The sequence below is a fragment of the Ictidomys tridecemlineatus genome, chromosome 1, assembly GCF_052094955.1.
Source record: "Ictidomys tridecemlineatus isolate mIctTri1 chromosome 1, mIctTri1.hap1, whole genome shotgun sequence".
NCBI lineage: Eukaryota > Metazoa > Chordata > Mammalia > Rodentia > Sciuridae > Ictidomys > Ictidomys tridecemlineatus.
This window is the reverse complement of record NC_135477.1, coordinates 48,760,916-48,785,662: the sequence shown is the minus strand read 5'-3', so window position 1 is coordinate 48,785,662 and position 24,747 is coordinate 48,760,916. Positions and strand designations below refer to the sequence as shown.

The window sequence follows — 24,747 nt, the reverse complement described above, 5'->3', positions numbered from 1 at the left end:
ACTCTGCCTCAATTCCACTGAGTCAAGATTCTCCTTCTCACTCTGAACCCCCACAACTTAACTTACGGGACAGTTCCGCAGATCCCCCATGGTGCTGGCGTTCTGCAACAGCTCACCAAACATGCTTGGCGAAGGTTTTTCTCGTCTTTCCAGCATACAAATAGCCTGATTGCTTCAAGATGGGGCAGGGGGGAGACAGAGGGGAGTAATGGTGGAACTTGTACTGAGTCATGGTTAAATTTGTTTAAAAAATCATTCATACAAACTCCTAATTCACATGTTTGATTTTCTTCCTCTGCCCAAAATCCACAGCCCCTTATCCTGACCAGCCTCAGTGTCCCACAAACACAATGAGTACTGCTACCTGTCCCAAAATCCAAAGCTCATAGAATCCCCACTTCTCCTCCCACTTTGCTGACCAGAACTGAGCCTAAGAAAAGAGGAGGGATGGGAGGGGAAAGAAGGAGAACAAAAGTTATTTTTAAATAAATAAGTGTTCTGAGTTCAGAACACAGATTCAGCAATAAGGATATATGTTATTTGGTGGCCTTCAGTTAAAGTCCAATAAACTGGTGGAGTGTCTAAGGGTATAACAGAGAACTCTCTAAAACTCACCAAAGGGAAGTAGTGGAGATGTAATGCACCATCTGGATGAAAGGCAGGGGATCAGAAGTGGCACCACAGCTAGTACATACACACTGGGCCAGGGAGAAAAAACAAAACTTAAACAGCCGGTCACAATGTTTTGTAACCCATTTAATAACCCATATCCCAGGATCAAGTGTTCTTGAAGGAAAGATATAAGAAATGGGGGCAAAGATAAGGGATCACCTGCTCAAACAACGTCATTGCAAATTTCTGGTGGGAAATGCAGTGTTGGGCAGTACATATATCTTCTTTGGTTTCATCAGCAATATGGAAGTGAATTCTCATCAGGAGGTTTTCCTAACAGGGAAAGAACAAAAGCAATATACCAACAATACTTAAACAGACAAATGGACAAACTAGTAAACAATTTACCCAGAAAAATAGTAATCCTCCTGGAAAGGAGGAAGAACACTGATTCTTTTTTAGCATACATTAATTTTATTTGCTTATTTTTATGTGGAGCTAGGGATCGAACCAAGCGCCTCACACATGCTAGACAAGCATTCTGCCACTGAGCTACAGCCTCAACCCCAATCAATACCACTGATTTTTTTTTTTAACCTTTTTTCAAAAAATAACATCAACAGCCAGTCTCAGGAAATCAAAGGTGGAATGTTTTCTCTCATATGTGGAAGCTAGAACAAAATAAGGGAAAGGAGGTAAGGAGGATCTGATATCGAAAAGAAATAGGAAAGATCAATAGACTAGAAGGAGATAGAGAGAAGGACAGGAAAGAGAATGCAGAATGAATGTTTTAAAACCATGCTATGTGCAGACATAAATATACCATAGGGAATTTCACCTTTATGTATAAAGCAGAAAGAACAAATAAAAAATAAATAGATAAGCAAAAGGAAACTCCGTAGAGGAAGAAAAACTGGGGGAGGGAGAAGGAAAGGCAAAAGTGGAGGAACATGAACTGAAATCAAATTCTATACATGTATGATATTGTCAGGATTAACCTAACTACTATGTATAACTATAAGGCTATAGTTAATAAAAAAAAAACTATCAAAAACAGAAAATGAGGACTAGGGTTGTGGCTCAGTGGTAGAGTGCTTGCCTAGTATGCATGAGGCACTGGGTTCAATCCCCAGCACCACATAAACAAACTAAATAAACAAAATGAAGATATTTAAAAACAAAATAAAACAGAAAATGGGTGTCAATATGATCTAATTTATTCAGATTTTATCAGTTTTACATGCACTTGTGTGTTTATGCAATTTTATCACATGTGTAGAGTCATGTAACCTCACCGCAATCAAGACTTAGTGAGAACCTGTCTTAAAATAAAAAATAAAAAAGGGCTAGGGAGGCTGCTCAGTGGTTAAGTGCTTCTGAGTTCAATACCTGGTAAGGCGGGGCGGGGGGGGGGGGCGAGGGAGGGAAAGAAAATGTCATGTAAATGGGATTATAAGGTATACAATCTTTTGATATTACATTTCACTCAGCACTGATCCCTGAAGATCCATCCAAGTTGTTACATAAATCAACCATTCACTCATTTTCATTGTGGCATAGTATTCCATGGCATAAAAGTACTACAGTTTTACTATCTATCCACTGAAGGACACTTGGGTTACTTCCAGTTTTTTACTATTATGTATAAAGTTTCTATGAACATTAATGTATGTATATATTTTTGTATGACCATAATTTTTTATTTCTCTGGGATATGTGTCCAGGAATGCAACTGATGTATCATATGGTAGAGTTTGCATGTTTAGTTCTATAAGAAATGACCAAACTTTTCCAGAGTAGAGATGCCATTTTCAACAATCCAAATTCTCAGGAGTACCTCTGAGAATTTTTGGCCCAATATTTATCCTTCGATGGGATGTAGATAAGTCTAGATGTTTTTATTTGTTCCACAAAGTCTTTTAAAGATTGGTAGGTACAACACACAATTCAGAAAAGTTAGGATCTTCTATTGAGTCATTGGGGGCAACTCATTTAGCATATCACACTTATATTAGGGACTCAGTTATTCCCTGTTGACTATTTTTAAAACCAGATAAATTCAAAAAGTCCCCAGACCAGCAGCATTAATATCAGCATCACCTAGGAATTTATTAGAGATAGATACTCTTGGGCCCTATCCCAGGCTACTGAATCAGAAGCTCTGAGGGTACAATCCACCAATTTGTATTTTAATGGCTCCTTGGAAACTAAAAGCCAATGTTTTATGCAAAGGCATGCATAAAACTAGCCTAATCCTGAAGGAGAGATAATAAAGTCATTAGGCAATTCACACTGCAATAGGAGAGACACTACAGACATCTGGGAAACTAGAGAACTCCTAGTTATAACTATAAAGATCAGGGCATAGTTAATTTCATCATAAAGTAGTCAGCCCAGGTTGAGACCATTTAGGATACCTGCCCCATATCAAAAAGGGCCAGAGGCCAGCACTTACAAAGCACTCTGCAGCATCATCCATAATTCCCAGCTGGAAACGCTGTTCATCCTGGAATGTCTTTGCCAGAGCACTGCGGAGAGTATCAGATGGAAGCACTTTTTCACTACTACACTGAAACTGGTTAAAGATTCCCTGTAGAGAAAAGATTAGACAAGTGAAAAAGCACAATGCTGTTATTAAGCTTCTACACACACCTCTTTGTCATGTTAGCATCTCTGTACTGACAGCTATAGAAGCAAAAATATTTCCCATGGGTTGATATACTTGCAGTTAGCAATTTTTTTAATAAAAATCAAGAGTCAGAATGAAGGGTACAATCTGTGCTAATATATCATCCATCTGAGTGTGATGCCAAGGACACACATTAGGAGAGACCATTAACATAATGAAGTTACTTTATTTCCCGTAATAGACAGAAGTAGATATTTAGGTTAAAAAACAAAAAAGGGTAAGTTACATGTAAATGGATTGGCAACTTATTCTTTGGGGGCTCATCCTATGAAACTTAGCCCTTTTGTTTTAAATTTTTTAGCTAACATAAAATTTAAAAAGTATAAAAAAGAATATAACAAAAACCTGTTGTCTACCACCTAGAAATAAACATTCCATCATGTTTACTTTCAATCTACAGACAAAGCTAAAGTCTTTTTTTTTAAAGATAATTTTTAATATTTATTTTTTAGTTTTTGGCGGACACAACATCTTTGTTTGTATTTGGTGCTGAGGATCGAACCCGGGCCGCATGCATGCCAGGCAAGCGCACTACCGCTTGAGCCACATCCCCAGCCCGCTAAAGTCTTTTTTAAGACTTCCCCATCTCTACTAGTCACAGTATAATGAGTTTTTTGCATAGTCTTCTGTTTCTAATACCTCTATATACAAATATATAATTATGTAGCATAATTTTGTGTCTGTGTACATTTTGTTCACATCAAAACTATCACACTGAATGTTTCTTGTGTTTTGTTTTTAAATTCAGCATTGTTTTTGAAATCTATCCACATTGATAAATCTCAAAAACATTCTTCTTCTCTACTGCATGCCGTATATTTTTAGATGTTGATGGACCTTTATTTTGTTCATTTATTTATATGCGGTTCTGAGAATCGAATCCAGTGCCTCACACATGCTAGGCAAGCACTCAAGCACTGAGCCACAACCTTAGCTCCTGCACAGTTTTTTAAAATTAATTATTTATTTGTCCTAATTAGTTATACATGACAGCAGAATGCATTTTGATTCATAGTATACAAATGGAACACAATTTTTCATTTTTCTGATTGTACACAAAGTAGAGTCACACCATTCATGTATTCATACATGTACCTAGAAAAATAATGTCCATCTCATTCCACCTCTTTCCTACCCCCATGTTTCCTCCCTTCCCCTCCCTCTCCTTTTCCCTATCCAAAGTTCCTCCATTCCTCCCATGCTGTCCCCAAACTCCCATTATGGATCAGCATCCACTTATCAGAGAACACATTCAGATTTTGTTTTTTGGGGGATTGGCTTACTTCACTTAGCATGATATTCTTCAGCTTCATCCATTTATCTGCAAATGCCATAATTTTATTCTTTTTCAATGCTGAGAAATATTCCATATATATATATATATATATACACATACACACACACTCACACACACACACACACACACACACACACAGACACACACCACTGTTTCTTTATCCATTCATCTACTGAAGGGTATCTAGGTTGGTTCCACAATTTAGCTATTGTGAATTCTGCTGCTATAAACACTGATGTGGCTGCATCCTTGTAGTATGCCATTTTTAAGTCCCTGGGTATAGACTGAGGAATGGGATAGCAGGGTCAAATGGTGGTTCCATTCCAAGTTTCTAAGGAATCTCCATACTGCTTTCCAGATTGCTTGCACCAATCTGCAGTTCCACCAGCAACATAAGAGTGTGCCTTTTCCCCCACATCCTTGCCAACACTTATTGTTGCTTGTATTCTTAATAATTGCCATTCTGACTGGTGTGAAATGAAATCTTAGAATAGTTTTGATTTGCATTCCTCTAATTGCTAGAGATGTTGAACATTTTTTCATATATTTGTTGATTGATTGTATATCTTCTTCTGATAAGTGGCTGTTCAGTTCCTTAGCCCATTTATTGACTGGGTTATTTTTTGGTGTTAAGTTTTTTGAGTTCTTTATATATCCTGGAGATTAGTGCTCTGATGTGCGTGGGGTAAAAATTTGCTCCCATTCTGTAGGCTCTCTCTTTACCTCACTGATTGTTTCTTTTGCTGAGAAGAAGCTTTTCAGTTTGAACTGTATTCTGTTTAATCAAGTGACAATTCCACAACTATATTCTATCTCTTTATTAACAGACATTTTGGCAGTCTCCAATTTTTCTGCTATTAAGAAGAGGCAATGACAACTTATACTCCCAGTAGTATATGACATAAACGTCCCCATATTCAAAATACTGTCAAAAATGAATACTGGGGAATGGGGGTGTGCCTCAGTGGTACAACGCTTGCCTGGCATGTGTGAGGCACTGGGTTCAATTCTCAGCACCACATACAAATAAATAAAATAAAGGTTCATCAACAACTAAAAAAATATGAAAGGAAGGAAGGAAGGAAGGAAGGAAGGAAGGAAGGAAGGAAGGAAGGAAGGAAGGAAGGAAGGAAGGAAGGTCCATCAACAACTAAAATAGATATTTTTAAAAATGAATACTGTTAGATTGGCTAACGCTAGTCTTTCTAACTACTTTTAATCTCTCTGGATTCTTTGTTAGCATGCAAATATCTTCTAGCCTAATGACCTTGGTTACAGTGTATTTTGATGCACAGTCATTTTTTATTTCAGTGTAATTACGTGTTATCTATCTTCTCTGGCTTTACCTATACCTGAACCCTGTTTGAAGGCAATGTCCAAAGAATGAAAACAAAAGTGACAACAAGTGGCACTTGGCTTGATGAGTGCTTCTCAGGTGGTGTTAGACTCTCCCCTGAGACTAGAACATGTTCCTTAACATTATGTGTCCCACATCCTCACTAAAGCACAAAGATAAATGACCCACTGAGCAATGCATTACATACCAACAAAAGAAGGTATATCTCTTCAAAGTATTAGAAATTCTTCAGATTAAAAAAAAAACAGCATTATTTTTCAGATATAATACTAATGAGACTAGAAACAAGACCACCTTATAAACCTACAATATGATCTAAGACTACAAGGACCTACCAAGCTTGAGTGTCTAATTCTTGGTCCTCATGATATTTGACCTATCAGCAGAATTTAACTTAGCTGATCTTGAAAATGTTTTCTTCCCTTAGCATCCACAGTACCAAACTCTCCTGTTTATCTTTCTACCTCATTGGTTACTCATCATTCTCCTTTGCCAGTTTCTTACCAATTCTAAGACTCAGGCTTCAGATCTCTTGATTTCTCTACAGTCAGTCATTTGCACTCTTAGTAGTTTCATCTACAATCATGATTTTGAATACCACACATACATTGACAATGCCCACATTTACATCAACAGCCCAAATCTCCATCCTGAATTCTGGATTTGTAAATCCATTTCATCTGCTACTATGCTAGTTCAAGCCAATTCATCCCTTTATTCTTGCAATTTTTAAATTTTTTTTTTATGTGGTGCTGAGGATCAAACCCAGCATGCCCCGCATGTCAGGCGTGCGCGTTACCGCTTGAGCCACATCCCCAGCCCTGCAACAATCTCTTGACTCACCCCTTTGTCTCAAAGAAGCAGCAGTTTCATACAGTAGTCATGGGCTGGAATTGTGGCTCAGTGGTAGAGTGCTTGTCTAGCACATGCAAAGCCCTGGGTTCGATCCTCAGCACCACATTAAATAAAATAAAGGTATCATGTCCAACTACAAGTAAAATTTAAAAAAAAAAATACAGTAGTCAGATGATTTTTTTAAAAATATAAATAAGATAGTACCATTCTTCTTCCCAAACACTTAAAAGATTTATCATTGAATACTGAGTAAAATTCAAAGTTATAAAGCCATACATTACCTGGCTAACTAGTCTATTTGTGGCTCACCCCATACAAGCCACACAGTCTCTTGCAGAGCCCCAAACCCACCGTGCATGTTCAGGACACAGGACTTTGCACTGAAATCAAAATTATTTTCCTCATTCTATCCATGCACTAGCATCTTTCCTCCTTGTACACATTCAATATCCATCCCTGAGGCAGTTTAAGAACAGATTACTTGAATTGTGTAACTTACAATTATTTACCTACAAATGATTCCATATGATGTGAATATGATTCCATATTCCATAATTTGTTACTGGAAGGGAAAGAATGTCCATGAGACACTGCTTTAGACCAAAAGAAAATGTCTAGGTCCACAGGTAAACAGTTGGAATATCTGTCTAGTGATCTTTAGATTTTGAAATTTTAGGGGAATAAAGTGAAGAAAAGGAACAGGAAGGTGAAAAAAGCAGGGACTATTTCTACAAATTGCATGTGATCTGATAAACTGATAATTGGAAGAAATAAAGTCACACTAACTTGACAAAACTGTTTCCCAGCCTATTGCTCTTCTCAATTGTTATTGGTAAGACATTACCACTCCCCTGACAAAAGCTCTAAAACTCTATCTCCAGGGCAAGGAATGGATGAGATTTGTTTTGTTTTGTTTTGTTTTGTTTTGGTACCAGAGATTGAACCCAGGGAATGCTTAACCACTGAACTACATCCCCAGCCCTTTTTATTTTGAAAAATATAATAGGGTCTCATTAAGTTGCTTGGGGCCACACTAAGTTGCTGAGGCTGGCCTCTAACTTTATTTATTTGTTTGTTTGTTTATTATATTTTCATTTTTTTGCTATGCAAGAAAACTTTATTATAAGTGAAAGTAACTTGAAAGTAAAGTAAAAGCAAAGTGAATTGTCTCCAAGCAGAGAATGATCCTGGCCTTGAACTTGCGATCCTCCTTCCTGCCTCCTGAGCCACTGGAATTACAGGAGTGCACCACCAGGCCAGCTAGATTTGGTCCTTTGTTTGGAGTTCGAAATTGGCTCCAAAACAACCCAACAGGAAATTATTTCCAGGATAGCTCTGTACAAAGCTGACATTTATACACTTCACTCCATTTAGTCTTTCCCAATGAGGTTTCCTTAAGAATTAAGCCCTGTTACTCTAAGGCATCCGCTATTCCTGATGAAATAACTTCTCTCCTATGCATAACACTAGCTATATACCATCCTAGGAAGAATTAAGAAAACAGTCACTTTCTGTGTTCTGTGGTTCAGAAGACCCTGTTTGAGAAAGGAGAGGGTTCCACTCAGAGATGGCATAATATAATAGCTAAATTGCCAGGCTTGGTAGGACACACCTATAATCTCAGCAACCCAGGAGGCTGAGACAGGAGGATTGAAAGTTCAAGGCCAGCCTCAGCAACTTAGAGAGGCTCTAAACAACTGTCTCAAAATAGCACACATACACAAAAGTACTAAATATAATATAATGCTTAAGAGTTTGGATACTAAAGCCAAACTGTTTTCAAACTCCCAACCCTGATACATAAGGTACTGTTGTTATAAGACCTTGGGCAAATTATTTTATTTTTCTAGATCTCAATTTTGTAAGAGTATAAGTATCTCCTAGGTTTATTTGAGGATTAAAATGAATATATGCATTCATGTGTGTGCATGCACATGCACAAACTTGCTGTCAGAAAGTATTATTCTTATCATCATTATTATATTTAGGAGTAATTTTTTTAAATATTTATTTTTTAGTTGTAGTTGGACACAATACCTTTGTTCTATTTATTTATTTTTATGTGGTGCTGAGGATTGAACCCAGGGCATCACACATGCTAGGCAAGCACTCTACTGCTGAGCCACAACCCCAGCCCCTTTAAGAGTAATTTTTTTTAATTTTGTTGTTGTTGTTGTTGTTTAATACCTTTATTTTTTTAAAAGAGAGAGAGAAAGAGAGAGAGAGAGAGAGAGAGAGAGAGAGAGAGAGAGAGAGAGAGAGAGAGAGAGAATTTTATTTATTTTTTAGTTTTCGGCGGACACAACATCTTTGTTTGTATGTGGTGCTGAGGATCGAACCCAGGCCACACGCATGCCAGGCGAGTGCGCTACCGCTTGAGCCACATCCCCAGCCCCTAATACCTTTATTTTTATTTACTTATTTTTATGTGGTGCTGAGGATCAAACCCAGGGTTTCACACATACTAGGTGAGCGCTCTACTACTAAGCTACAACCCCAGCCCTAGGAGTAATTTTTAAAATATTTTTATTGGTTGTTGATGAACCTTTATTTACTTATTTATATAGAGTGCTGAGAATCGAAGCCAGTGTCTCATACATGCAAGGCAAGTACTCTAGCCACAAACACTGAGCCACAACCCCTGCCCTAGGAGTAACTTTAAGTTACTAAAAATAAAAAGTCAGTCCACCACTGTCCTATGCTGAACAAAGGCCCTAACTCAGATTTTTCTACCTTGAGCTACTTCCTCAGTCTCTGAGAACTGGATAAGGGGACTACTTTATTTTCTGTTCTGTTGCTCCCACGCAAGAGAAACAGATTTCCCATGACCTAGATAATTAGGTTTCAGCAGAGAAAGGAAAAGGTCTGGGTCAGAGCTCTGTCTGCACCCACAGTAGATCTGCAATAACAGATTTGGATCTTGTGTTCAATGGCATCGATCTCTCTCTGTCATATTCTTTTCTCACCTCTTAATTATAGGCAACCTTCTCCATATGAACTGAGTATCTGAATGCATTCAGAAAAGCCTCTGACTGAATCTTCTTTATTTTCTTATTTTAATTATTATTGTCAGTCTTGCCATACTATTGTTAGGAAGAAGCAAGTATATTATGGATGAAGCAGGCTGAGCTTGCCCAGCATGCATCTGTGAAGCTCCAGCTCTGGAAGAAGCTATAGCACAAAGCCCCTCTGTTAGGGTAATACACTAACCTCTGTGTGTCCCTCTCACATGAGCACAGGGGCTGGAACGGGCCTCCTTCTGTTCCTTTTTTACCCTCCTCCCACCTTTCCCAGAGGGAGATCCTGTTCACACCAAAGAAAGCCAAGAACATTTAGTTCAGCAGTAAGAACAGGTGGCAGTACCAATAAGGAACAAAAACTGGTATTCTTCCAATTGCTGAGTTCTATGGCAGAAAGAAAGAGCAGGAAGAACCAAAACCCAGGAATTATTTTTCCTGGTGGTGTCCCTAATGGTTTCATATCAATAAGCAAAAAAAATTCCACCTTTGAGGTTTCTCTCTGCTCTTTTCCACAGGTTGAAACCAAAGAGGTCTTCTTTTCATTCTCATAAAATACCAATTTACTTTTTGTCTCTTAACTATTTTCTTGGATGTGGTACAAAAGCAACAAGATTTTAATGACTAAAAGCAGGTGCTTCCCCACCCATCTCTCTTGGATGAAGTAGCAAACAATTCTCTCCACATGAGCACGTAATTATTTGGATTACTAAAAACCATGCAAATAAAACAGAAGCTCATAAAGACAGAAAGTCCTTGATTTTTGGCATCTACCAATGCAGCTGTTGCTTAAGTTTTTTCCCCTAAAACACAGACCCTTGCCTGCAGAGAACAGTGGTTTATTTCTCTCTCAAGATTTCTTAGTCTTCCATTTAAAAGAAGTCATAAGTAGAGAGAGTGGGGGGTAAGGAAGAGAGGCTGTCGTAGTTTCAACGTTTCATGAGCCCACGGCCTTTGGAAAGAGCCCAAGTCAAGAGGCTACTTCATCCCTGACAGGTGTCCAACAATACCTTCTACAAAGGCATGACACACTTTAGGCCCTGCCATTTGCTCAATTCTTGGGGTTTCTCTCTTTTTTTTTTTAATTATTATTTTTCTAATTTTTTTCTTTTTTATTTATATATAACAGCAGAATGCATTACAATTCTTATTACATATATAGAGCACAATTTTTCATATCTCTGGTTGTATACATAGTATATTCACACCAATTTGTATCTTCATACATGAACTTTGGATAATAATGATCATCACATTCAACCATCATTAATTACCTCATACCCTCTCCTTTCCCCTCCAACCCATCTGCCCTATCTAGAGTTCATAAATTCCTCCCATGCTCCCACTCTCTATCCCACTATGAATCAGCTTCCTTATATTAAAGAAAACATTCAGCATTTGTTTTTTGGGGATTGGCTAACTTCACTTAGCATTATCTTCTCCAACTGCATCCATTTACCTGCAAATGCCATGATTTTATTCTCTTTTACTGCGAGTAATATTCCATTTTGTATATATGCCACATTTTTTAATCCATTCATCTACTGAAGGGCATCTAGATTGGTTCCAAAATTTAGCTGTTGTGAATTGTGCTGCTATAAACATTGATGTGGCTGTGTCCCTGTAGTATGCTGTTTTTAAGTCATTTGGGTATAGACCAAGGAGAAGGATAGCTGAGTCAAATGGTGGTTCCATTCCCAATTTTCTAAGAAATCTCCATATTGCTTTCCATATTGGCTGTACCTATTTGCATTACCACCAGCAGTGTATGAGTGTACCTTTTCCCCCACATCCTCGCCAATTCTTATTGTTGTTTGAGGTGAATAGAATCATGAGAGCAAATCTTTACCCTTCACACATCAGATAGAGCACTAATCACTAGGGTATATAAGGAACTGAAAAAACTAGACACCAAAAAAATAAATAAATAACAGTTAATAAATGGGCCAAGGACCTAAAGAGACACTTCTCAGAAGATGATATAAAAGAGACACTTCTCAGAAGATGATATACAATCAATCAACAAACACATGAAAAAATGTTCATCATCACTGGCAGTTAGAGAAATGCAAATCAAAATCACTCTAAGATTTCATCTCACTCCAGTCAGAATGGTGTCTCTCTTTTTGATATGGGCTTTGTACATTGCTCATTTTGGCCCTTTTAATCATTCTTTCCTCCATACTTTGTGGAAATCAAAGAACCTAATGTGTTAATCTAGTCTGTTTGTAAACATGACTCTCTGGAAGTAAAATAGAAAGAAGAGTCATCAAGGATGTTTGTAGAAAAAAAACTTTCATTGTTTTTGCATGTTTAAAAGAATGTTGACAAGAGGTTGAGGCAGGAGGATCACAAGTTTAAGGCCAGCCTGGACAACTTTGTGAAAGCCTGTCTCAAAGTAAAAATTTAAAAGGGCTAGGGGTATATAGTTCAGTGGTAGAATTCTTTTTTTAAAAAATTTTTAGTTATAGTTGGGCACAATACCTTTATTTTATTTGTTTATTTTTTATGTGGTACTGAGGATCGAACCCAGTGCCTCGAATGTGCTAGGCAAGCACTCTACCGCCACAATCTCAGCCCCTCAGTGGTAGAATTCTTGCCTAGTATGTATGAGGTCCTGGGTTCAATTCCCAGTGCCAGGGGAAAAAAGAAGAAGAATGCTGAAAGTTCTTTTTCAAGGCGGGGGGGACAGGTAAGAGTAAATAAACGTACACCCTTTTGGCACCCAAAACAATAACAAAAGACTTTATTTTGAAACAAATGCCATATTTTATCAGTATATATTTCAAATTATACCTCTAAAAAATAACTCTTGGAGAAGGATACAGAAGCTCAGGTAGGTGAATAAGTTCAAAGTTTGATCTTTCTCAAAGGAGAGATCCTGTTTCAAAGTTAAAAAAAAAAAAAAAGTGTGAGGGGTTTGCTGGGAAAGTAGCTAAGTTGTAGAGCATCCCTGGGTTCAATCTCCAGTATAAGGGGGAAAAAATTACCTCCTTTGCGGAAGGCAAAAAACAGCTGGCTAGTTTCTCCCTTGGAATTCTCTAACCTTATGTCTAAAAACAGCTGTCTTCTAAGCTTCCTGATTAGAAAAACATCCATGTAAACTATACTGGTCCCTTTAAATTAAATTCATTTATCAACATCGTATCTTCCTAGTTTGTTTGTTTTTTTTTAATGATGCAATCTTTTTTGTTTGTTTGTTTTTTTACCTTTATTTTACTTATTTGTATGTGGTGCTGAGGATCAAACTCAGTGTCTCACACCTGCTAGGCAAGCGCTCTACCACTGAGCTACAACCCCAGCCTGAGTTTAAAGTTTTATTTACATTTAATTCAAAGCCCATTATTCTGGACACAGTAATAAGGAAAGGTTAGAGACTATCAAAAGCTACTTATCACACTCATTCCTGCTAATAAGGCGTAACAGCCAGCCACCTACATACATACAAAGAGAGAAACCACAAGATTTTAAGACAATGGACCAAGGGAGGGACACAGAGACAAGGATAGGCAAAATTTACCAGAAGACAGTACTTCCTTTAGTGGGAAATCATAAACTAATGATGAGATTTTATACAATATAATAATCAGTTTACTAATTTTCGCCATAATAGAAAATACAGAACCCTTATAGATACAAAGAATATATACTCAAATCAAATTTTAAAAATTAATACCATATCCTCTTACCCCACTAGGTAAATTAAAAGAGGGGACTCTTCTGGAAATGCAAAAATATTTTGAAATTATGTAAGTTTTAGACTCTGCCAAAGTTCTGGAAAGGAAAGAATCAATCATGATGGTCTCCTACATTTCTCCTTGCAATTATACCTTCTATCTGAATATCATGCACAATTCTGAACTCCAAGTTTTGAAAAAGAACAAAGGATTCAGTTTTATACTTTCAATGTATCAATGGTTAAATTAGTTGAGAATATTCAGATTAGCCACAGCCTACTAGGACTTTCTAGTAAGGAAGGTTAATCAAAAGACCAACACAATATACTCATATCCACAGGTAGTCAAAACAAGAAAGTTAAACATTAGTAGATGACATCTGAATCAGACATAATGATATACTTCTTATATGTGTGCTGTTTATTACTAGATAAAATTTCCAGGGAACATGCTACAAATATAATCTCCTCCTTTAAAAACTCAGTCCAGTATAATGGGTTTACTCCTCTCTTCCCTGACACTGGCCATGAAGGAAAATGAAGAATCTTCCATTCCCACTGTGTACAAAAAGGAAAGGCTAGATAAATAATGAACAATGAGTAATTTTTCCACCACTTTATCCTCTGTACTTATCTTTCAGTACCCAATAAAGTAAAAGCTACATGGTACAACTCAAAAAACATTAAGGGATTTGCTCCCTGAACTCTCAATTCTCCCCCAATTAACTAGTCTATCAGCAGAACAAATACCTGCCTGCCTCATAAGAACAGTCTTTGTCTTGTCTCTAGTTACAGATATTCTGGGTCACCTCCTTTACAAAACCCTATTTTATCCCTAGCAACCACCCTCTACTAGCACCATTCCCCAGCTTTTATGCCTTACACTAGCATTCTTAAGAGGAAAAAAAAAAATCACTAATTGAGAAGATTTGTTGAATTTAATCAATCAATGCAACATTCTTTTTGCATATAACAAAAAACACTCTGTCTACATCCTGGCACTGCAAAGCCTCTAGTACAATCCCTGGAAGGAGAACAAAATCTTTGTAGCATACTAAGTACAGAGGACGGATTTCCTCCTCTGAACAGAGATAAATAAATAAGCCAACACCAAAGTAAAGTCATACTCTGGGGGCTGGGGGGTATAAGAGCAGATCCAATATGAATAATAAATAAGAGCTCTGGGCTCTAGGCAATGACAATTTAGGTCAAGAAAAATCTTTTAATGATATTAGGTGGGAATAAATTTGGGGGTGAGGTAATTAGAAAACAACTTTTTATTTGCTAATAAGCCAGAGTTGACAGCCATCATAGTTCAAAGTAAGCAGAACATACAATGACACAAATTCTTTTCAGTAAAAGCCATCATTAGTAACTTGCATACACATAAGATTTTGAGGCTGAAATTACTATACTGACTTAAAACCAAGTAAAAGAGAAAAAACAGTATGTTTTACAAATCAAAATAAATGGATTATCATAAATATTATGTACAAGTCCCCATAAAGCAATTATAAGCACCAGATACAACCTATTCTATTCTACCTGGTGAGGATCACAAAGAATAGGAATATTGCCCTGTTTACAGAGCAAAAGAAAAAAGCAAAAATAGTGAAGACATCATGAACTAAAAGATGTTCACAGAAGGCCAATAATAAGTGCATTTTAGGGATTGGTGCAAGGTGAAGCACATAACTGGGAAAAGAAGATGAGTACATATCTTTTAGCTGTACATGGAAGGGCTGAAAGATCAAGTATTGGAAAGTTGGCTACACTTTGATCATCTAGGTACATGTATGTGTTTTTTTTTTCCTTAACAGTGGGTACCAGAATGAACAATTGTGCACTAACATAATGAAATCTGACTTTACAGAATGGCAAGTTCATACATAGAGTACTTCAGATTGAGGAATTTTGGACTTTCCTGTTTTGAAAGTAAAATTAATAATAATAATAATAATAATAAAATAATAAATTCTACTTAATAAGAATTTTAAATATCAACTTTAATATTAAAGAATGCAAACAAGTTATGAAGAGCCAGCAAAAAGGAATTTTATTAGTCTTACCAAATAGTCCTTCAATTTTTAAGTAGGAAGCAGTGGGAAAAAAAGGGGGAGGATTTAAATATATGATTATTCCCACACTGCAAACAGCACAAAGTAAAATGGAACTTAACCATAGTATACCAGATGATTACTTTGCTAACGGAATCCTAGGAATTCACTCTTCCCTTGGTAATCTTTCCTACCACCAATCTCATTCCCCCAGTACATTCACATACACACATACCATTATATACATTTGTATATAATTTTACCTTTCCTTTACCAAACAAGACAGGAAGCCCTAGATTAGTAGAATTTTTAAAAGTGAGACCAAAAGTCACAATATAAAGATCTCTTTAATTAAAAAAAAAAAGGAGTAAAAGAGATCAAGAAAGACAGAAGGAAAAAGAGAAAAAAAAAAAAGTACTAAAAACTCTAACTAAAATCCAAGAACTATTTTAAAAGAGTATATCAACCCAGCAAAACAGAGTATTTTTATTATGGTACAGACACTGTGCAAGGCACCATCAGGAACAATAAAAGAGAAGAAGAGCTAAGATACTTTCCTAAGAATTCATTCAGTGGGCTGGGGCTGGGGCTCAGCGGTAGAGTGCTTGCCTAGCATGCATGAGGCCCTGGGTTCAATCCTCAGCACCACATAAAATAATTAATTAATTAAGGGTATTGTGTACAATTAAAAAATAAATATTTTTTAAAAATTCATTCATCTAAGATAAATATTAGTAAGTCAAAGATTAAGACACAGAATGTTTTGTTTTCTTTTGTAGTTCTGGAAACTGTTTAAACCCAGGTCTTCACATATGATAAGAAAGTGCTCAACCACTGAGCTCTTCCCATAAACCCTAAAATTACCTATGGGGGTATATGTGCTAAGGATTGAACCCAGGACCTTGTGATGCCAGGCAAACTCTATACTACTGAGCCACATCCCTTATCCATAAAAATTACTTTTGGGGAGGTGGGGGATGGGCAGGCACTCTACCACTGAGTTATATCCCCAGGCCCTAAAATTACTTTCTTGATTAAGATGCTAATATACTACCTCGAGTAACTCCTTCGTAGAGTGCTTGCCTAGCAAGCACAAGGACCTGAGTCCAATTCCCAGTACCATTAAAAAAAAAAAAAAAAGTAACTTCTGAGGAGAGCAAACACTGCAGGCAAACTGAATGACACCTAAAATTTGTCAAGAAATAGGCATACCAGGTATGCTATCTGCTATCACAGCTGAAATTCAGAGTACCTGGTAAAGGAGAGGAAAAGAAGCATGGAATTGGGCTTTAAAAAGTCTATAATCATGCAATTTTAAGTGATTTAAGAGATAACTAGGAGGCATTTAAAGGCTATAAAATAGTAATTTTAAAATAGTACTAAAAAAAAAAAAAAGTACTCCAGGCGAGGTGCACTGGCCCATGCTTTTAATCACATCAACTGCAGAGGATAAAGCAGGAGGCTTGCAAAGTCAACCTCAGAAGTTTAGTAAGACCCTGTTCTCAAGAAAAGAAGCGTGGGAGGAGGGGGGATATGGGGTGGGGATATAGCTCAGTCAGTAGAGTGCCTGCCTTGCATGCACATGGGCCCTGAGTTCAATCCCCAGTACCACCAAAAAAAAAAAAAATTATGGGGCTGGGGATGTGGCTCAAGCAGTAGCACGCTCACCTGGCATGCTTGCGGCACAGGTTCGATCCTCAGCACCACATACAAACAAAGATGTTGTGTCCGCCGAAAACTAAAAAAATAAATATTAAAAAATTCCCTCTCTCTCTCTCTCTCTCTCTCTCTCTCTCTCTCTCTCTCTCTCTCTCTCTCTCTCTCTCTCTCAAAAAAAAAAGAAAAAGAAAAAGAAAAGAAGGGGGTGATACATGAAGATGTAGGCCAGTGGTTGTGTTCCCCTGGGTTCCATTCCTAGCAATACACACGCACACACATAGTATTCCAGGCTATTGTTAGGTTAAAACAAATTTGGTAGAAAGATATTGCAGATATGGGGGGGAAGGGGCCTAGGGTTCTGGCTCAGCGGTAGAATGCTCACCTAGCACATGCTAGAGTTTCATCCTCAGCACCACATAAAAATAAATAAATAAAAGTATTGTGTTCAACTACAACTAAAAAATAAACACTAAAAAAAAATTTTAAAAAGAAAGATATTGCAGAAATAGAAGAATTTAGGGACCTGAAGGGGAAAAAAAAACACCTTTTTACAAAAACAGGGGACAAAAAGACTTACTACAAGAAATATCACAGAGTAGAAAGAGAGCATTAAGAGAACTAACACTGAAATAGAATTAAGACAATTTACAGATTTCTGCTTTATATTTTTTTAGTTGTTAATGGATGTTTATTTTATTTATTTTATTTTACATGCAGTGCTAAGAATCAAACCCAGTGCCTCACACATGTTAGGTAAGTGCTCTACCACTGAGCCACAACCCCAGCTCTCTGCTATACATTTTATAGTATGCTTTCTAGAATGACTGTAATACTATTCTGTATTTTATGATAAAAATCATTATTTAAAAAGCACCAATAGCCAGACACAATAGTGCACACCTGTAACCCCAGTGGCTGGGGAGGCTGAGGCAGGAGGATCACAAGTTCAAAGCCAGCCTCAGCAAAAGCAAGGCACTAAGCAACAAACTGAGACCCCGTCTCTAAATAAAATGCAAAATAAGACTGGAGATGTGGCTCAGTGGTTGCCCCTGAGTTCAAACCCCAGTACCCTCTCACCCCCTAAAAATAAAGCATGAACAGTTAGGTACAAAGCACATGTTTGTAATCCCAGCAGTTTGGGAGGTTGAGGCAAGATAATAGTAAGTTCAAAGCAAGCAACTTACCAAGACCTGGTCTCAAAACAAAAAACTTAAAGGACTGGGGATGTAGTTCAGTGACAGAGTGCCAGTTCAGGTACTGGGTTCAATCCCCAGTACCCTCCCCCACACCCCACAAAAAAGAGGCAAACATTATATATCCACGTATACATTTACATAGCACAGAAGTATAATAAATGTCCATGTATCCATTTACTCAATTTAAGAAATTAAGGAGATTGAAAATCCCCAAATAATGACATTCCTCTCACTATACCTTCCAGAACAACTACTATTCTGACTGTCACAAAAATCACTACCTTTTTCTCTACAGTTTTATTAGGCATGTATCCCTAAACAATGTTTATTCTTTTACCCGTTTTTATTTGTTTTGTTTTGTTTTTGGTACTGGGGACTGAACCCAGAAGCGCTTAACCTTATCTTAAATCCACCATCTTCTGTGACTTGATTTTTTTTCATTCAATGTGTTTCTGAGATTAATTCAAATTGATGTATGTAATGGCAAATCATCATTTTTGCTATTTTACTATGGGGATAAGCCATAATTTAAAATTCCATTCTACAGTAGTTTGAACAGGTTGTTTCTATTTTCCTGTAATCACTAGAGATGCTACTTTCAACATTCCTGAGTATATCTAATATTATGTATCAAAAAGTCTTCTACAATGCCTATATAGGAATAGAACTGCTGGGTTATATACAAGTTCAATTTTACCAGGTAATGACAAACTGTTTTCTTAAGTAGTGACATTAATTTATATTCCAATCAACAATATATGTATACAAATTCTCATTATTCTACCTATTTGGAAACATTTAATTTTATCAGATTTTTAATTTCCTATCAACATGAAAAGTATTGGGTTGGTTTTTGTTTTATATTTGTTTTTTTAGTTGTAGGTAGACATAATAACCTTTATTTTATTTTTATATGGTGCCTCACGCATGCAGAGCAAGAGCTCTACCACTGAGCCACAACCCTAGCCCCTGAAAAGAATGTTTTAACTTACATTTCTTAAATTACTAATTAGGGTAAACATCTTACACATACTTAGTGATCATTTGAGATTCCTATTCTGAAACATACCTGTTTATATCTTTGCCCATTTTTCTTTTGACTCATTTATCTTTTACTCATTCTTTATAGGAAATTTTCTCTGGAGTTCTGTACTGGATACTAATTCTTTGTTGATTGTACATACTACAGGTATTCTCCTTCCAATTAGTTTATAACCCCCCTCACTTTTTTGTTTTGTTTTGCTTGTGCTGGAGATTGAACCCAGGATCACTCTATCATTGAACTACATCCCAAGTCCTTTTTATTTTTTATTTTAAGACAGGATTTCATTCAATTGTCAAGGCTGGTCTGGACCTTACAATCCTGCTTCCTCACCCTCCTGAGCTTCTAGAATTACAGGCATGAACCGCTATGTCCAGCTTATAGCCTTATCTTTATTCTCTCCCTATGGAGTCTCTTTGGTGAAGAGAAATTCTTGAATTTTCTATAGTAAAATGTATCAATTTTTAAATTCATGGTTCTAAAATTCTTAAAATTTTGTATAATATGAAGTAGGGATCTAATTTCTTCTCCCCGCCTTTATGAGTAAACAATTATCTAAGCACTGTTTATTGAAAAGTTCACTTTATCTTTGGTTCACAAGCAAGTAGCAAGTCTCTAATATATCTGTTTCGGAAATCTTGATTTTATTTCATTTGTTTACTTATAAATAGTGTTGTACTACAAGTAATATTTACTACCGTTTTATAAATTTTGATTTCTGGTAAAGTGTAATCATCAATACTGCTTGCCCAAGGGATCATTAAAGAATCATACTTCCTGATCCACTTGGTTCAACAGGTCAAGATGATTCATTCTGCTTAATGAGCTGTGAGTAGAAGAGATCTGCTGAACACTTAAATTTCCCACACAAAATTCTATAGAACTTTTTGTCCCTCTAACTTAGAAACCAATAATATTCAAAAGGGTTGCAGCTTTGGTACCTAATTCAGAAAAATATAGTGTCCAAGAACTAGCCGCCAAAGGTGGAGTATGCAAAGAGAACAAAGAAGGAGGCAGACAAATATCCAAGACTGCAAATTATTAGCACATTAAGAACAGCACTGTGTCTTGGAGGGCAGCAAGAAAGGAAGATCCCTGCACCCCAAAGCGGGAGGAAGGAGTGTGTGTGTATTTTTGAGTAATTCTTTTTTTAATTAATTTTTTATTTATATATGACAGCGGAATGCATTACAATTCTTATTACACATATAGAGCACAATTTTTCATATCTCTGGTTGTATACAAAGTATATTCATACCAATTCATGTCTTCATACATGTACTTTGGATAATAATGTCCATTACATTCCATCATCATTTCTAACCCCATGCCCCTGCCCTTCTCTTCCCACCCCTCTCCCCTCTCCTCCTCTATTCCTCCCATGCTCCCTCTCCCTACCCCACTATGAATCAGCCTCCTTATATCAGAGAAAACATTCGGCATTTGTTTTTTTTGGGGATTGGCTAACTTCACTTAGCATTATCTTCTCCAACTGCATCCATTTACCTGCAAATGGCATGATTTTATTCTCTTTTACTGCTGAGTAATATTCCATTGTTTATATATGCCACATTTTTTATCCATTCATCTATTGAAAGATATTTTTTATCCATTCATCTATTGAAGGGTATTTTATTTAGGTTAGTTCCACAGTTTAGCTATTGTGAATTGTGCTGCTATAAACACTGATGTGGCTGTATCCCTGTAGTATGCTGTTTTTAAGTCCTTTGGGTATAGACCAAGGAGAGGGATAGTTGAGTCAAATGGTGGTTAAACTAGACAAAGTTAGGTTATGGCCAACTGGAATGTACCTAGGCTTTCTCAAAAACTATTAACATGGGGCTGGGGTTGTGGCTCAGTAGTAGAACTTTTTCTAGCACATGTGAGACACTGGTTTTGATCTTTAGTACCACATAAAAACATAAACAAATAAAAATAAAGTTATTAAAAAAAAAAAGACTGCCAGGCACAGTGAGGCACACCTGTAATCCCAGCAGGTTGGGAGGCTGTGAGGCAGGTGGATTGTGAATTCAAAGCCAGCCTCAGCGATGGCGAGGCACCAAGCAACTCAGTGAGACCCTGTCTCTAAATAAAATATAAAATAGGGCTAGGAATGTGGCCAAAAAAAGCGGGGGTGGGGGGGTGGGGGGGGAGTGTCAGCTAAGTGTTTTGTCCCTGCCACTGATGCCTGAATTATTTCTTAACTGATATATGTTAATAGTTTGTTTTTTGGGGGGGGTGATTGATTGATTGATTGATTACTGGGGATTGAACTCAACCGTTGAGCCACATCTCCAGCTCTTTTATTTTTACACACACACACATATATATATATATATATATATATATATATATATATATATATATATATATTAGTTGTAAATGGACACAAGACCCCTATTTTATTTATTTATTTATTCTTTTGTGGTGCTGAGAATCAAACCCAGTGCCTCACATATGCCAGGTAAGGGCTCTACCACTGAGCCACAACCCCAGCCCTTTCAGCCCTTTTTTAAAAAAAAAAAAATAATAATAATAATAATAATAATTTTTTTTTAGTTTTAGGTGGACCTATTATCTTTATTTTACATTTATATGGTGTTGAGGATAGATCTAACCCAGTGCCTCATGCATGCTAGGCGAGCATTCTACCACTGAGCCACAATCCCAGCCCTGCTCCAGCCCTTTTTAAAGTTTTATTTAGAGACCAGGTCTTGCTGAGTTACTTAGGGCCTCATTAAGTTGCTAAGGCTAGCTTTGAATTCATGATTCTCTTGCCTCAGTCTTCCTAGCCACTGGGATTACAGGCATGCACGACTGCACCAGGCTATCTTAACAATTTTATTTATCCAATATATAAGATTCAAAATGCATGCCAGAGTCAGCTGGTGGGTAAAATGGCAGTTATACATGATAATAAGAAAGCTATTATCATGTCAAGCTAGGTTCCTACATCGCCTGAATTATTAATTGATTATAATTTATAAGGTTTCCCTACTAATGTACAATGGACAAGTAATGTGAATGAGAAATAAATACTATGACCAATACATTCAGCAAGTTGTTCACTTTGTTATTACTCTTCAGGAGTGTCTTATTTTTCACTGTCATACAAATTTCAGAATTGACTTTTCTCAGCTTCCAGGAAAAACTGATGATCAGAATACACATTAACACCACCATATTGTAAAACATATGGAAATACTGGAAAACAGTTAACATTATCTAAAAATGTTAAAAACATATAAATTTTATGATCCACTAATCCTGTTCCTGGGCATGTACACAAAAGATATGTGTATACATATGTATAAGAATGCTCTTTAGCAAAATTGTTCATAAAAACACAAACCTAGAAACAATTCAATTCAAATGACTACCAGCAATAAGATGGACAAACACTGATTTATTTACACAAATAATGGGTCAAATGGTGGTTAAACTAGACAAAGTTATACTGTCATGTATAACTAAATTAAATAAAAAAAGAAATACCATATAATAATGAAAACAAACTGGAACTACATACCACATGGATAATTTTTTTAATAGTTTTATTTTGTTTATTTTTATGTGGTGTGGGGGATTAAACCCAGGTCCTCGAATGTGCTAGGTAAGCACTCCACCGCCAAACCACAATCCCAGCCCCCACATGGATGATTTTGAATATATCAACTAAAAAGACACACACAAATTTTTTAAAAAATCATTCCATTATAGCAAAATTTCAAAAACAAGGTGAGCTTTTGTTTGTTGTCTACTATGTTACCCAGGCTGAACTTGAACTCCTGGGCACCAGAAATCCTCCTGCCTCCACCTCCCAAGTAGCTGGTACTACAGGCGCACGCAGCCACTTCCTTTGCCTCTTTGGATGTTTTTTTCTTTTCTTTTTATTTTTTTGTTGTTGTTTTGTTTTTTGTGTGTTTTCTCACTGCTAGGGATCAAACCCAGGGCCTCAGGCATGCTAGGCTGGCAGTCCACCACTAAGTTACATCCCCAGTCCTGGAATTTTTTTAATACTCAATCACCTCTTCTTTTGTTTCCCCCCAGTCTTGAGGGTTGAATCTAAAGCCTCACACATGCTAGCAAAGCATTCTACCACTGAGCTACATTTCTCACTCTTTAATAGTCAATCACTTCCTCTCCAGTCTTTATATCTTTTCTTTTTAATTTTTCTTGTCTTATTACACTGATTAGAATCTAATTAATGATAAACTTATTGTTTTCATTTTGTTTTAGGGGGGGTACAAGGAATTGAGCCCAGGGGCATTCTACCACTCAGCTACATCCCATCGCAGCCACCCCCCTCTTCTTTTTTGGTGACAGGGTCTTGCCAACCTGCTTAGGGCTTTATTAAAGAGTTACTGAGGGGCTGGGGTTGTGGCTCAGTGGTAGAGCATTCACCTAGCATGTGCAAGGCCCTGGGTTCAACCCTCAGTACCACAAAAATAAATAAATAAAATAAAGATATTGTGTCCAATTAAAAAATAAATATTAAAAAAAAGTTACTGAGGTTAACCTTGAACTTGTGATTTTTCTGCCTCAGCCTCCCAAGTCACTGGGATTATATGCCCCTGTGCCCCACTTATAAAAACAGTTTTAAAGTGGGAAACAATAAGAGAGATCCCTCAGGAGAATCCAAGCACTTATGGTCCCTCCCAGGTTTACTCCTTCATACACTTATCATTTCTTCCCTTCTCTCAAAAAGTGAAGCCCTATAGTTTGAATGAAGGACTACCAATTAAAAACTATGGTGATTCTAATAATTTAAATTTCTTAGCTACTAAAATTAAATTCAGCCAGGCATACTGGCATATACCTGTAATCCCAGCAACTCAAAAGACTGAGGTAGGAGGATCATGAGTTCAAAGCTAGCCTCAGCATCTTAGTGAGGCCCTGTCTCAAAATAAAAAATAAAAAGGGCTGGGGATGTGGCTCAGTGGTAAAGTGTCCCTGGATTAAATAAACAGGATAGACTCAAATTAAAAGTTTCTTCTCAGCAAAAGAAACAATCTGTGAGGTGAATACAGAGCCTACATCTTGGGAGCAAATTTTTACCCCTCACACATCAGATAGAGCACTAATCTCTAGGGTATATAAAGTAATCAAAAAGCTAAACACCAAAAAAACAAATAACCCAATTAATAAATGGGCCAAGGACATGAACAGACAATTCTCAGAAGAGGATATTCAATCAACAAATATATGAAAAAATGTTCATCATCTCTAGCAATTAGAGAAATGCAAATCAAAACTAAGATACCATCTCACTCCGTCAGAATGTCAGCTA

At 36.9% G+C, this 24,747-nt stretch overlaps 1 protein-coding gene across 22 annotated transcripts in view; it reads right to left on the bottom strand.

Moving 5' to 3' along the window:
- Usp54 (ubiquitin specific peptidase 54) overlaps nt 1-24,747 on the bottom strand; it is a 129,996-nt gene that overhangs the window by 37,889 nt on the left and 67,360 nt on the right. For 13 of the 22 annotated variants that reach the window (XM_078040340.1, XM_021726736.3, XM_078040286.1 and 10 more), the window contains 5 exons: nt 3,068-3,202; nt 832-945; nt 616-698; nt 365-430; nt 67-172 (listed from right to left, as the gene is read on the bottom strand). In XM_078040340.1, coding sequence (XP_077896466.1) covers nt 67-172; nt 365-430; nt 616-698; nt 832-945; nt 3,068-3,202 — 504 coding nt within the window. Of the gene's footprint in view, nt 1-66; nt 173-364; nt 431-615; nt 699-831; nt 946-3,067; nt 3,203-6,798; nt 6,818-24,747 lie in introns of those variants that run through there. The other 9 variants (XM_078040361.1, XM_078040350.1, XM_021726732.3 and 6 more) reach the window with 3 other exon arrangements.